The sequence below is a fragment of the Benincasa hispida genome, chromosome 5, assembly GCF_027475165.1.
Source record: "Benincasa hispida cultivar pf3 chromosome 5, pf3_genome.v1.1, whole genome shotgun sequence".
Classification (NCBI taxonomy): Eukaryota; Viridiplantae; Streptophyta; class Magnoliopsida; order Cucurbitales; family Cucurbitaceae; genus Benincasa; species Benincasa hispida.
Genome location: NC_143482.1, coordinates 61,616,566 through 61,628,437, shown reverse-complemented (window position 1 = coordinate 61,628,437; position 11,872 = coordinate 61,616,566). Strand labels below are relative to the sequence as shown.

The 11,872-nt window shown below is 37.3% G+C and overlaps 1 protein-coding gene across 1 annotated transcript; it reads right to left on the bottom strand.

Annotated features, from left to right (window-relative positions):
* Positions 1 to 2,007: 2,007 nt before the first annotated feature.
* On the bottom strand, positions 2,008 to 6,664 carry TOC120 (translocon outer complex protein 120). Its single transcript, XM_039032784.2, has 2 exons — positions 6,463 to 6,664; positions 2,008 to 6,085 (listed from the first exon to the last, which is right to left on the bottom strand). The coding sequence occupies exon 2, from the start codon at positions 6,054 to 6,056 to the stop codon at positions 2,352 to 2,354; it is 3,705 nt and encodes a 1,234-aa protein (XP_038888712.1). The 5' UTR covers positions 6,057 to 6,085; positions 6,463 to 6,664; the 3' UTR covers positions 2,008 to 2,351.
* Positions 6,665 to 11,872: the final 5,208 nt, after the last annotated feature.

The window sequence follows — 11,872 nt, the reverse complement described above, 5'->3', positions numbered from 1 at the left end:
CAACTCATGCATGCAATAAATTTATTACATGGGTCATAGCCCAATATGAAATTGAAAAGCATGTAACCTAAGCGCTTGTGGTGACTGGTGAAAGATGAATAGAAAGAAAAGATTTGCATTTTGTTACAATGAAAAATTCTTGCTAACTCTATGACTTTAAATTGCTCCATATTACAACCTATGACCATACTAATATTAATGTGGACACACAATCAGTCCAATTAGTTGTTGCATCAAAATTATGAGCCCATCGCCCTCCTCATTGGACCTCTTCTTGAAACGTGAGATCTTGCATATGAATTTCTTAAGAAGTTGTTTGAACAATGTTTTCTTTAGACACATGAAGTTATACTATACCTATAACGCAAAGCGACCTTTGCACCGATTTATACCAATACTTTCTATGATTTGAATTTATTTGATTTGTTAAAACCAAACTTATGGCCAGTTCAACTATTTTTATGTAAAAGTATCATAATTCCTTCTAAGCTTTATTGTTTTACCTTTCTAGTAGCTCCGTGACATTAAATCAGTTCATGATGACTAGCTTTTATTTGGGTATAATTGATTAAAAGACTCATTTTATAAATCCAAAATAATTTTTGTCCCACTTTTTAAAACTTAAGTTTTCAGAACTCTCGTTTATATCATCCTCAAGTAATTTTACAAAATTGCTCCCACTTTCTTTCTCTTCCTGCATCTTCCTTCTACATTTTTCTTTTCTTTCTTTCTCTCTTCATTCTATGTTAGACCTTTTTTTTTTTTTCTTTTTCTCTTCCTTCATCTTCCTTCTACGTTTTCTTTCTTCTTTTTCTACTCCTCCTCCGGACTTTTGTTTTCCTTCTTCGTTTTTTACTCCTCCTCCGAACTTCTGTTTTCCTTCCCAACGAGCAACTAGATCCAACGATGTTGCAAAACTAAGAGTCGGAGAGTGAGAAAGAAGAGAGGAGAGAGAGAGATCGTGAGAGAAGAAAGCGATATCATGAGAAAAAAGGGGGTGAAGAGAGCGATATCTGAGAGAAGAAAGAGAGCAAGAGGACGAGAGAGTTAATTCGCATGTGTGAAGATTTTGTTTTGGTAATTTCACCCGAATTTAACGTCGGCAAAGAGTCAAAAAAAATCTCATTTTCAAAATGTGGGGAAATCTCATTTTTCTCAACGATAAAACTGAATCCCATATATATATTCAACCTTAACCAACAATTTACCTTTCTTCTCATATCAAGGCTCTAGAAGGCAACTTAATTTCTGAAAACAAATAATAAAAAATAACTTATCGTGAAAACAACTCGACTCAATAATTTGACTCCAATTGATATTTTATTATCACAAAATTTCAATCCCGACAATGCTATAAAAAGAATATTACAAATAATTTGATTAAGAACAAAAGAACAGAAGTCCTAAGGATCAGACAACGACATGAAGCTAGAAGTGATGTGGCCTATTTAACAGTACAGCCATTGGCATGTAGCAGGCAGCCAAATTCTAAATGGAAGTTTATAATAATGAACCTGAAAAGAGGAGAAGAAGATGCTTGTTGTTCAAAGCTGAATCAAAACAAAGCAGCTACGACAAAAGGATATCAACAACCATCTTAATCAGCTGGTAGCTCAGCTGGCCACTGAAAGTGACTCAAAGCTTCCATCCCCACAGTACTATAAACAACCGACCAGATTGACAACAATTATTCACCTGTCTCATATAGATGTCTTGAGGGGGGCAATCATCTGCACCGGCTAGATCCTGAGACACGAGGACAGTGACTCGAACAATCTCTAGATTTATCGGTTGAATCATCAATGGACATGGACTAATTCAGCATTCATGACATCCAACAAGATGCATAGAAGCTTTAAATGTGAAAAATAGGAAAAGGTTTAACATGGGTTTTACCAGTTCAATCGATTCAGTGTTTGTTTCGTCTTTGCATACGCTAGAGACGTGCCAAGATGAAGTGGTATTGGTAAGGTAAATATTACATCCAATTCCATGCATACCAAGAACTAATAATGGTAACGGGATTGGATTGGAAAGGAGAAAGGGAATAGAGTTGTGTACAGTGTAATGCAAATGAAACTCAACTCCAGAAAAGATACTTTGCATAAAAGCATGACTTCATTTAACAAGAAACACAACTTGACCAGTGAGAACAAAAATACCAAATATGATATCTAACAACGATACCTAAAAGCACTACAGAAGAAGAAAGCTTGTGAGGGGTGGGGAGAGATGGGAGGAGCAGAGCTTAGAATCACTTGCATTCAAAGCTAACCGGTATGAGACTGCCAATTACCAACGTTATTACCTATATTGCAAAAATTCAGGCTGCATCTGTAACCAAAATTCCATTATTGTCCATCCTGCCAGTATTGATAACAACCCAGAAGCTTTCTGAATAGAGGAAAGAGCCCAACAATAGCTATCTGAAGTTGTTCTGAGCTGTTTAACCGAAAGCTGACTTGCCCTGCCCCCCTGTTATTCAAATTCACACGAGCAATCAGGTTTGTTGATCGTCCAACAGGAACTTGAGATTGTACATTGCAACCAATAGCAAGATCTCCGTGCCAATCCATGACCGAGAGCCCGAGAGTTGAAAGTGAGCGACCCAAAGGATAATCTTTATCTCTCAATTGAGCCTCCAGGCTGCCACCATAAGCTACATCTCCCCTACCAGTCATTGCACCCCCAGTCACAACTAATCGAAATCGCTTATTAGCAATCAATTTGTCTTCAACTTTGAATCCGGCAGACAAGGCATCGCCTAATAGGGCAACTGACAGACCAGCAATTGCCTTGTTCTTCCTAAAATTGATAAATGTTGTCTCACCACGTAATGTATAGGCCAAATCCTTCCCAACAGTCTGCATATCAAAACCAATGGAAGATGCTTTAGTCTCCCCATGCTTTATCGAACCGGTCATCTCTATTTGAACATTTGCATCCTTCTTATCCTTTGTAACTTGGCCACTAAAAGAGATGGGTACTGTGTCTTTGACGACAAACAACTTCTCTGCATTGATACCTTCATAACCAACATCGTGATCCCATCCATGTGTTTCCAGTACAGGCCTTATTAGCCACTGGTTAGATGAATCAAGATAACGATACCGGTGAGTGGGATTATCAGAATCAAAAGAGGCAGGTAATGCCAAATCGGGCATAGGAACTGGTACTGACGCAGCAGCACCAGCATCTTCTTCTACATTCTCACTAACATCGCTGGGTTGATCTTTTGCCTCAGCAGCCATTTTCTTCATCATCTTCCTTCTCCTTTTCTCTTCTTTTAGTTGCTTCTTCATAAAAAGTTTTTCCCTGTATTCCAACTCGTCAAAGTATGCCTTCTTCTGTGCTTTGGAGAGCTTTGCCACCTGTGCTTTTGTTAATCGTTTAAAAGGTGGCAATTCATCGTATTCGGATTCATTTTCAGAATCTGACGATTCATCGAGGTCATCCTCAAGACCATCATCATCAGCAAACTGTTCCTCTGGCAGTTTAACTTGAGGTCTGGATTGAAGAAGGGAAGAGAGAAGGAACGGTAAAGGAGGTGACTTTGACCTAGGAGTAAATGGCCTCCCAGGAGGACTATCTTGCAACTTCAGAAGAGTATTAGCTTCGGCCAAAATCTTTGAGGCAAATGAGAGCAATAATAAATGAGGTTTCCAAACCTGGCCATTTGGCAATACCCTTTGCCCAGCTCTGTTCGTTCTGCAAGCAGAGTGATTCTCCACTAATGAGACAGGATTCATAAGGCGCATATCCCCTGCAGCCTGACGTATAGCTTGCTGTACAACATGAGATCGCTGTGTGACAAACATATCATAACTAGAAGCAGTACCATTGGGACCATCAGGTGGAGCAGATGCTGCATGAGTAAGAACCACAATCGCATTGAACCATATTGATGGTCCAAATATTTCAGTAATTGTACGCAAGAGTGGCATGTCACTGAAATCCCGGGTTTGCATGTCCAACCTATCAAGATACAGAACAATATCTGGAGGCGTCTTCTTTATAAAACGCTTAACAGAGAGAAGGATCTTCTCATTTTGGCGCTGGTCTGACCAAGAGGAAAGAAGGCCAGGAGTGTCAATTACCCGTACTTTGATACCCTGCACAGTTCCTACAACATCTTGGACCTTTTTTGTGCCCATTTGAAATGCATCAGTACTGAATTTAACTTCGTCAAATATGGAGTTGATGGTAGCGCTTTTACCCACACCTGTCTTTCCAAGAACCATGATCGTACAAGAGAAATCAAGTGGTTCCTGCCCAGCTGCCTCCAGCTGCTCTGCCATGGCACTGGCACGGTCAAAGCTGAAGGCGCCAACCCGACCTCCATTTCTTCCTCGAAGTTGCTCAGCTAATCCAAGACGGTATAGAACTTGTGCCACAACAACATTGTGTGGAGTTTGCCCAAGCCTATGTGCAAGACGCAAAAATTTTACTCTTATCATCTGGAGTTGCTCGCGAGTATCATCATTTTCCTCAGCATCCCCATTAATAGGATCATCAATTTGTTGCATTTGAACATGGGATACAGTACCATTAACTCGAGGCGGCTGCACCACCCGAGGGGCAGGTTCCAATAATGGAGCAGCACGCCCAAGACCAGCTGGACGGGCAGGAGGAATGGGATTTGTAGATTTTCCGGATGATGAAGCAATGATTGATGCAGGTTGAATCTCTGGATCCCTGTTCACTTGAGTTTTGTCCTGTCCAACCTTATCTTTGCTCTCTGTCTTTTCAAGCCCTCCAATGTCGGGGCCATTATTGGAACTATCAACAGGATGCTGATGTCTAGACGTATTGTCTTCCTTCGTAGTCACATCACTTTCACTGCTCTGGATCTTCTCAATTTCCTCATCTGCTATCTTTTCAGAAGCTGAGATATCCTTAACTGTCTCCAGAGAAATTTCATTTTCACCCACAGGTTCATGTTGGTCAGCTGTAGTACCATTCAATTCACGAGAATCTCTAGACTGCTCTTCTGAGTCTTTCCCAGTAGAAGCATCTTTCACTTCCTCAATCCTGTGATCCTGATTTGTGGTGGTCATGCAGGCTGCAGAGCTTTCTTCATCTTTAATATCCTCCTTAGGATCAATTCTAGTCGTAGCCTTTTTTATGTCTTCACTCTCATTGTCTGGCAGTTCCAGATCCACGTGAAGAGAATCATCCCTTAGCTCAGCATTCGTACTATCCAGATTGTCCAAATCAAGAACAACGGGTGCATTTAATGGCTCCTCAGTCTTCTCAACATGATCTGTAGACTCTGTACCTAAGCTCTTCCCATTCAATTCCACGTCATTTCGATTTTCAGTAAGAATCTCACTGGTAGAATCCAGGTTAGTCCCCCCTACCAAATCGGCACTCTTATTCACTATTTCATCATTGATAGGCAAAACTACATTCAAATTGTCACTATCTTTATTTTCAGACTTCATAATCGCCAAACCAAATTTCAAATCATCCTCATCCCCACCCTTCAGCACTTCTTCGACCTCTGGGCTAGCACCGTTCTCTGATGTCTCCTTTCTTGAATCATCTCTACTGAAATCCAACTCATTATCCTTCCTCTCATTCAACTCAGGAGTCATAGCTTCCTCTTCAGTTCCTCTCTCATCAATTGTAGAAGCCACGACTACATTGTCCACCAATTTCCCACCCAAGCCGTCCTTCTCCTTCTCAGAAATCACATCTTGTTCCTCCACCGCTGCGTTTCCATTCACCCCACTAGAAGCCTCTATTGCCTCTTCAAACTTCTCTTCATCGTGAGCACCATTAGGATGATCAGAAGTCACTCCAGACGTAAAATCATTGATTTCTTCTTCTTCTTCAGCAACATCGCCATTCACTGAACTATATTGCGGACTCTGCTCTATTAAATGATCTTTCCCATCTAATGCCTCCTCAAAAACATCTTCGCCTTCCGTATCCTTAGATTCATGAGAACCAACTACAACTGTTTCATCTACCCTATCTCGTGAAACACCATCTTCCACAAATTTCTTCTCTCCATCGTGCAATCCATCAACAATCTCAACCCCATTTTCCATCACAAATCTAGAACCTCAGCCTCAAAGTCCTATATGCACAAAAACCCAACCAAAAAAAAAATCCGCATCAAACCAAAAACAACAACAATTCAAACAAGAAAAAGAATAAAAAGGGCATACTCAACACAATCAGAAAATCCATCACAAACCCAGAATTCAAAAAACCAAAAAATCGAAAACCCTAATGCCCAAAACCAGAAATGAACAAGTATTCCACATTCCCAATCCCCACAACAAAAACACCAAATCCCGCGTTCTCTTAATTCAGGGCCACTAGATCCTACTTAAGCAACAATGTTCCGGAACAGGGTTTCACACGAATCAAACCAAAAGCAAATAGAGACCAAAAGAAACACAAAACACAAAAATCAAATAGTTATAATCAGCAAAAGCTTAAGAAACTCACCAGATTTTGAAGGTGGGAAAGAGAAAGATAGATAGAGAAATAGAGAGAGAGAGAACTTTTAGGTAGAGAAAAAAGGTTTCTAGAGAGAGAAAACAAGTCTGTGATTGTTCAAAGTTTTATTAAGAAAAGAGAAGAAGAGAGTTTTCTCTCTCAAAATGCTTCTTTCTTACTCTTCATTCTCCATTGCTTATCTACCTTCACTATATGAAAATACGAAGAAATTAGAGATAAGACTTCCATCGACGGCTGACATTTAATCACAGTATTTTAATCCAACGGTAGAAAAGAGAGGATTAAATCGCCAATTGTGATGACGTGGATATTACGGTGGAAAAATTACCTGCTCCGATACTTGATTAAGCAGGTGTTAAAATCGTTCACGTGGGATGAATCTGAGCCGTTTGTTGATTGTTTCGTATGCAAATTGAACGGTAATGGTTGATATTGATGGTCACGGGTGTTTCACGTGGCTGAAATGGGCCACCTTTTCGGGAAATAGATTTGGAAGGAGGAATTCGAGGCCATTTTTCATTGAAAAGTGGGCATTTTATGTGTGAATTTTTTTTTTCTCCCTTTCGTTGGGATAATAATAATTTGTGTTTTCAATAATATAAAAGCATTATTTCTTCTTTCTAGGCTTCTTTTCTTACTTTTGGTAATATTATCAACTTAATTTAGTAAGTTAATAATAATTGATTTTATAAGTCAGAAGTTCGAACCATTACCTAATATGTAAGGTTGGCAATGGGATGAGGTAGAGTCAGGATGTATCCTCCATCTTCATCCACGTGGAAGATTTGTAATCTTCATCCCCGACTCATTCTTCGTTTTGAGGAGTTGGGGTCGAGAATCCCCGTTCGAGGATCAGATCCCCACATAAAAAATTTCTCGTCTTTTATTTTTTTTAATTATATTTTATTTAAAATAAATAATTTTTTGTATTTATATTAAAATGATGCATTTTTAGGTTGTACTTAGTATTATTATTGTTTTATTTATTTCAATTAATAATAAAAATAATTTAACATTTCCTTAATTTAAAATCTAATAGAAAGTTAAAGTTACTCTATTATGAATGAAATTAAAAATAAAGTAAAAAAAATATTTGAGGTGAGGTGGGGGTCAAGAATGGGGCGGGGATATCCTCCCATTTGGGATCTATTTTGTATCTCCGGTTTGACTCCGTTTCCAATCAAATCAGGGAATTCCTCACACTGATTCCACGTAGATTTTTGCCAATCCTACTAATATGTCGATAGATAAAGGTTGATTGAAACTATCTCTAAGATCACACTCATAGAAAAGAATGGTAACCATAGTTATTTATCTACTCAATTCATGCATATCTAAATTAAACAATATTTGAAAAGAAATGAGAGACTAAAGAGATATATAGTGTGATGTTATTACAATGATCCATATAATCAAGTTAATACGTCGGTGTATCTAGTCAATAATATATTTTACATGAAGAGAAGATGAAATTTCTACATGAACATTATATATAGCCTTAGAATCATTAATATTCCAAGGCTTGCATGAAATAGAAAAAGAAAATATATGGGGTCTTTGAAAAAAAAAATGAAGAAGAAGAAGTTGATTAGGAAGCAAGCATCCAAACCAAATGGGAGAAATAATGTTAGGTTTATAGGGGAAAGCAAGTCCATAAGAATGCGGTAATATTACACATTTTTACCATCTTTTCATGCACCAACTTTGCTTTTTACTTTTAAATTACTATGCTAGCAAAACATTTAGCATGTTATGCTCTATAGAGAATCTATTCAAAGTTGTTGAAGTAAGTTTATCTCCTCTGGAGACTGAAATTGACTTACTTATTATTTGAAATCTCTTAGATCAAATTACGATGTGTGATTAAGGTTCAAAGTCTTTATTGATTTCATCTGTGATATCTATGTCTCTAAATTTATTAAAGACTTTCTTTAAGTTAATCGCAAGAGTAACTCTGTTGCTCATAATTTAACTTACCACATTTGAAGATTTCATTTTCCGACGATCTGGCTTGAAAACCATTCTCTATGGACGAATTCTGCTTTGTTTGATGATTTGACAGTTTTTGAAGTTCTTTAGTTGTTTGTCTCTATTGTTGTACTAAAAAAATATTATAACCATGTATTTCTATTCTCCCATAATATAATTGATAAATTAATGAATAATATGCCAAAATGGGAGCATAGGTCATGATTCTCTCAATCCTTCAAAGATTAAAAAATCAATTAATAATCCATCTATATTCAACAATATTAGATATATTGTAAAATTTAAATAAATAAATAAAATAGAAACACACCAATGCTCAGAAGTTTGAGCACCTCAGATTTTGGTATTGGAGACAGTAAGGTGGCAATGGTTTTAAATGAAATACCTAACTTGGTAAAGTACTAATTTTCACCCAAATTTTGATAAGTATTGCAATTTTAACTGTAAAATAATAAAATGTTGGATTTTGTACCATTTAATAAAATCGTTTTTAAAAATATTTATCATGTGCTTTGGATGAATTGTAAATATATGTCTAATTAATGATGCTTTTCAAGAAAATAGACACTGCAATTGAATTTTTGTTGTGTGAATTTTGAAATGTGTATTTAATTGTCAATCTTGTTGATCGATTAAACCCTTATTTTGTGCAAAGTTTTTGTTAAAATAATTAGTGAGTTCTACAATATAAATTCAACGCGAGATATTACCTTACTGAAGGAACTCTTATAAAAGAGTACCTCTAAGCGGAAGCAAATCGTTCCAAACTCATTGTGACAAAATTACCGCATTTACAATCTAACAGAACATATATGCATTTAACAACTAATTAACGGCATGCTTTTAACAAATAAACAATAAGAGAACGCATATAAACTAGTTGAAGACTCTTCTTCAGCAAAACTCATTTTCCTCCAAGGAATTGCTCCTCTCGCTCTTGTTGGAACGTCCAAGCAATCGTTCACCAAAATACCGCCGTTTACCCATGAACGGATTCTACATGAACACAACAATGGGGATGACACCACCACTTAGAACCCTCGGTATTCTCGCTATGAGAATCCAGGAGGTGTGGGCTCTATTGGATTTGGTAGAGGGAAGGAGGAGGAGAGGATCGTATGCCATGACCAAGCAAGTGGGAGAAGGCTGATGTCTATCATATAGACGATGCTTGATCGTTTAGGAAGAGATACACGATCGTTTAGTAAATAGGTTGCGATCGTATAGACTATCGTTTAGCAAATCTTATGCGATCGTTTAGAAAGAGGTGCGAGTGTATACGATCGTGTAGAAACGTTGAGCTATCGTGTAGTCTCTCAATTGCTATGCGATAGGCTGTATACACCAAACGTGAGCGAATGACCGATCTCTTTTCATAATGAAAACAATTTTCATTTTATTCTTTAGTTACAAAAACTGAATGAAACCTTCCACTATCACACGGTTACGAAGAAAACGTCGACATAATTGTCCCATAATTGTCCAATTAAAAATAATAAATATAATCATATTATATTCATTAACCTATGGTTTAATATCACATATAAACCATAGTGTTTTCTCCTCTACTAGATATAAATCATATTCATATCCATTTTCCTCCAAATAATGTATCTCATACATAATGTCAATCATATCATATATAATTAACCAATTCAATCATATCATATACAATCAAACTCCCTCTTATCATTTTGAACACTTCAAACTGACCCAAAAACTGATTCTCAACTTAAATCCATTGAACTACTAAGAGGACCTTATAGACCTATGGCTCGAAACTCCAACGATACGTGAATAGCTGACTAAACTCTTTAGCCACGAGATCCACTATTCGTTAACTGTCAGCCATTCCACTAAAGATCAACAACTAAACTCTTCTTACCACAAATATATTTTTGTGTCCATCGGATATAACCAATCAACAGTACAATAACTCTTCACAAATGCTCGTAAGTACAGCTGAGCCAATTTACCGTTTTGCCCATGTATTTACATCTAACTCCTTAAGTACCACTGATCCCTCTAATGAATAATACAACATAGTCCTACTATGTGTGGACACCTCTCGAGCCATAAGAAGGTGTGTGGCGCCACATCGCTCAAGCCTTGGAATCAGCCCTTAAGGGAGCAATCTATCTACTTATTCCTGCTTTAGAGAAGGAGTGAATTCCATCTTGTGTAGCTGAGTTCCTAGCTCCCAAATCAGACGAATCCCTAAAGTCGTAAGTTTAGTTCGGTCTTATACAAACTCCTTTGTAAGTTTATATGAATCCCTACGTATAACACTTCGTAGTCCGGTCTTATACAAACTTCTTTGTATAGGACGCCCCCGCTCGCATGTCCCCACATAAATGATCAGGATCATACTATCTATAGCAAGTCACAACACTTACAACTATTCTACAAAGCGGGCCGCATCCGTAGTGTTACCAGGATAAGGTTTCCCTCCTATATCCATATACTACGGACCATTTTGGTTATCACTTAAGACATGATCCACTTGTATGTCTCCACATACATGCTTAAGTTACAAACAACAACCAGGGATTTTAGTTTATTGGTTTGTGGTAAAGTAAATAAAACATCCAATGTTCAAAGACAATAATTGAAAAAAAATATCATATATTATACATCACAAGCATTTGTTCAAAACTGTGTTTACAAACTACAGGACACGAAAGTTTAGGGTATCATCCCCAACACTTACGTGTTTAAGTTTAAAATTCAATTAGATAAAATTAAATTATAGATGTTAAAGGTAATTTGGATTAAGGGCAAAAGCGACCTAAAGAAAAAATAAGATAGCAGAAACAACCATGGAAAGACTAGAATAGGTCTAGGAGAACCAGGCTGGCTTGGACCTGGGCAAACGCCTAATGGGGCATGCGTACACAAAGTAACATTTTAGGCACAAGATATGTCCTAAGGAATATGCTCGATCTCAACCTCGGGTTGAAGCTCACCCTAGCCAAATGCGAAACCGGACACACCCTTGGCCCGGTAGGTTGTATACTTATCCTAAAACGACTTGAAAACCTTAGACAATACCCTAGGTTAGGTCAACATTCTCTATAAATACATCATTATAACTTCATATAAGGTAACTTGAATCCTGCTCTCAGACTCCCTAGCTTCTACATACTTTCACTCTCTGATTTAAACATTAGAGTACGTGTGGCAAACACCATACCAATGTGCAGGTTTACTCTTTTGTAGGTCACATTCTTCTCCTCGTATTACAAATTGAACCGATGGTGTCATGTGAAAATCAGATGTGTTCCTCTTGCCCCAAATTTGGCATCAACAATAGTAAAAGGAGTTTTTATTTATTTATTTATTTATTTGAAAAATATTGTGAAAGAGTTACACAAATTAAGTATTAATTTCTTTCTCCTAAAATTTATTA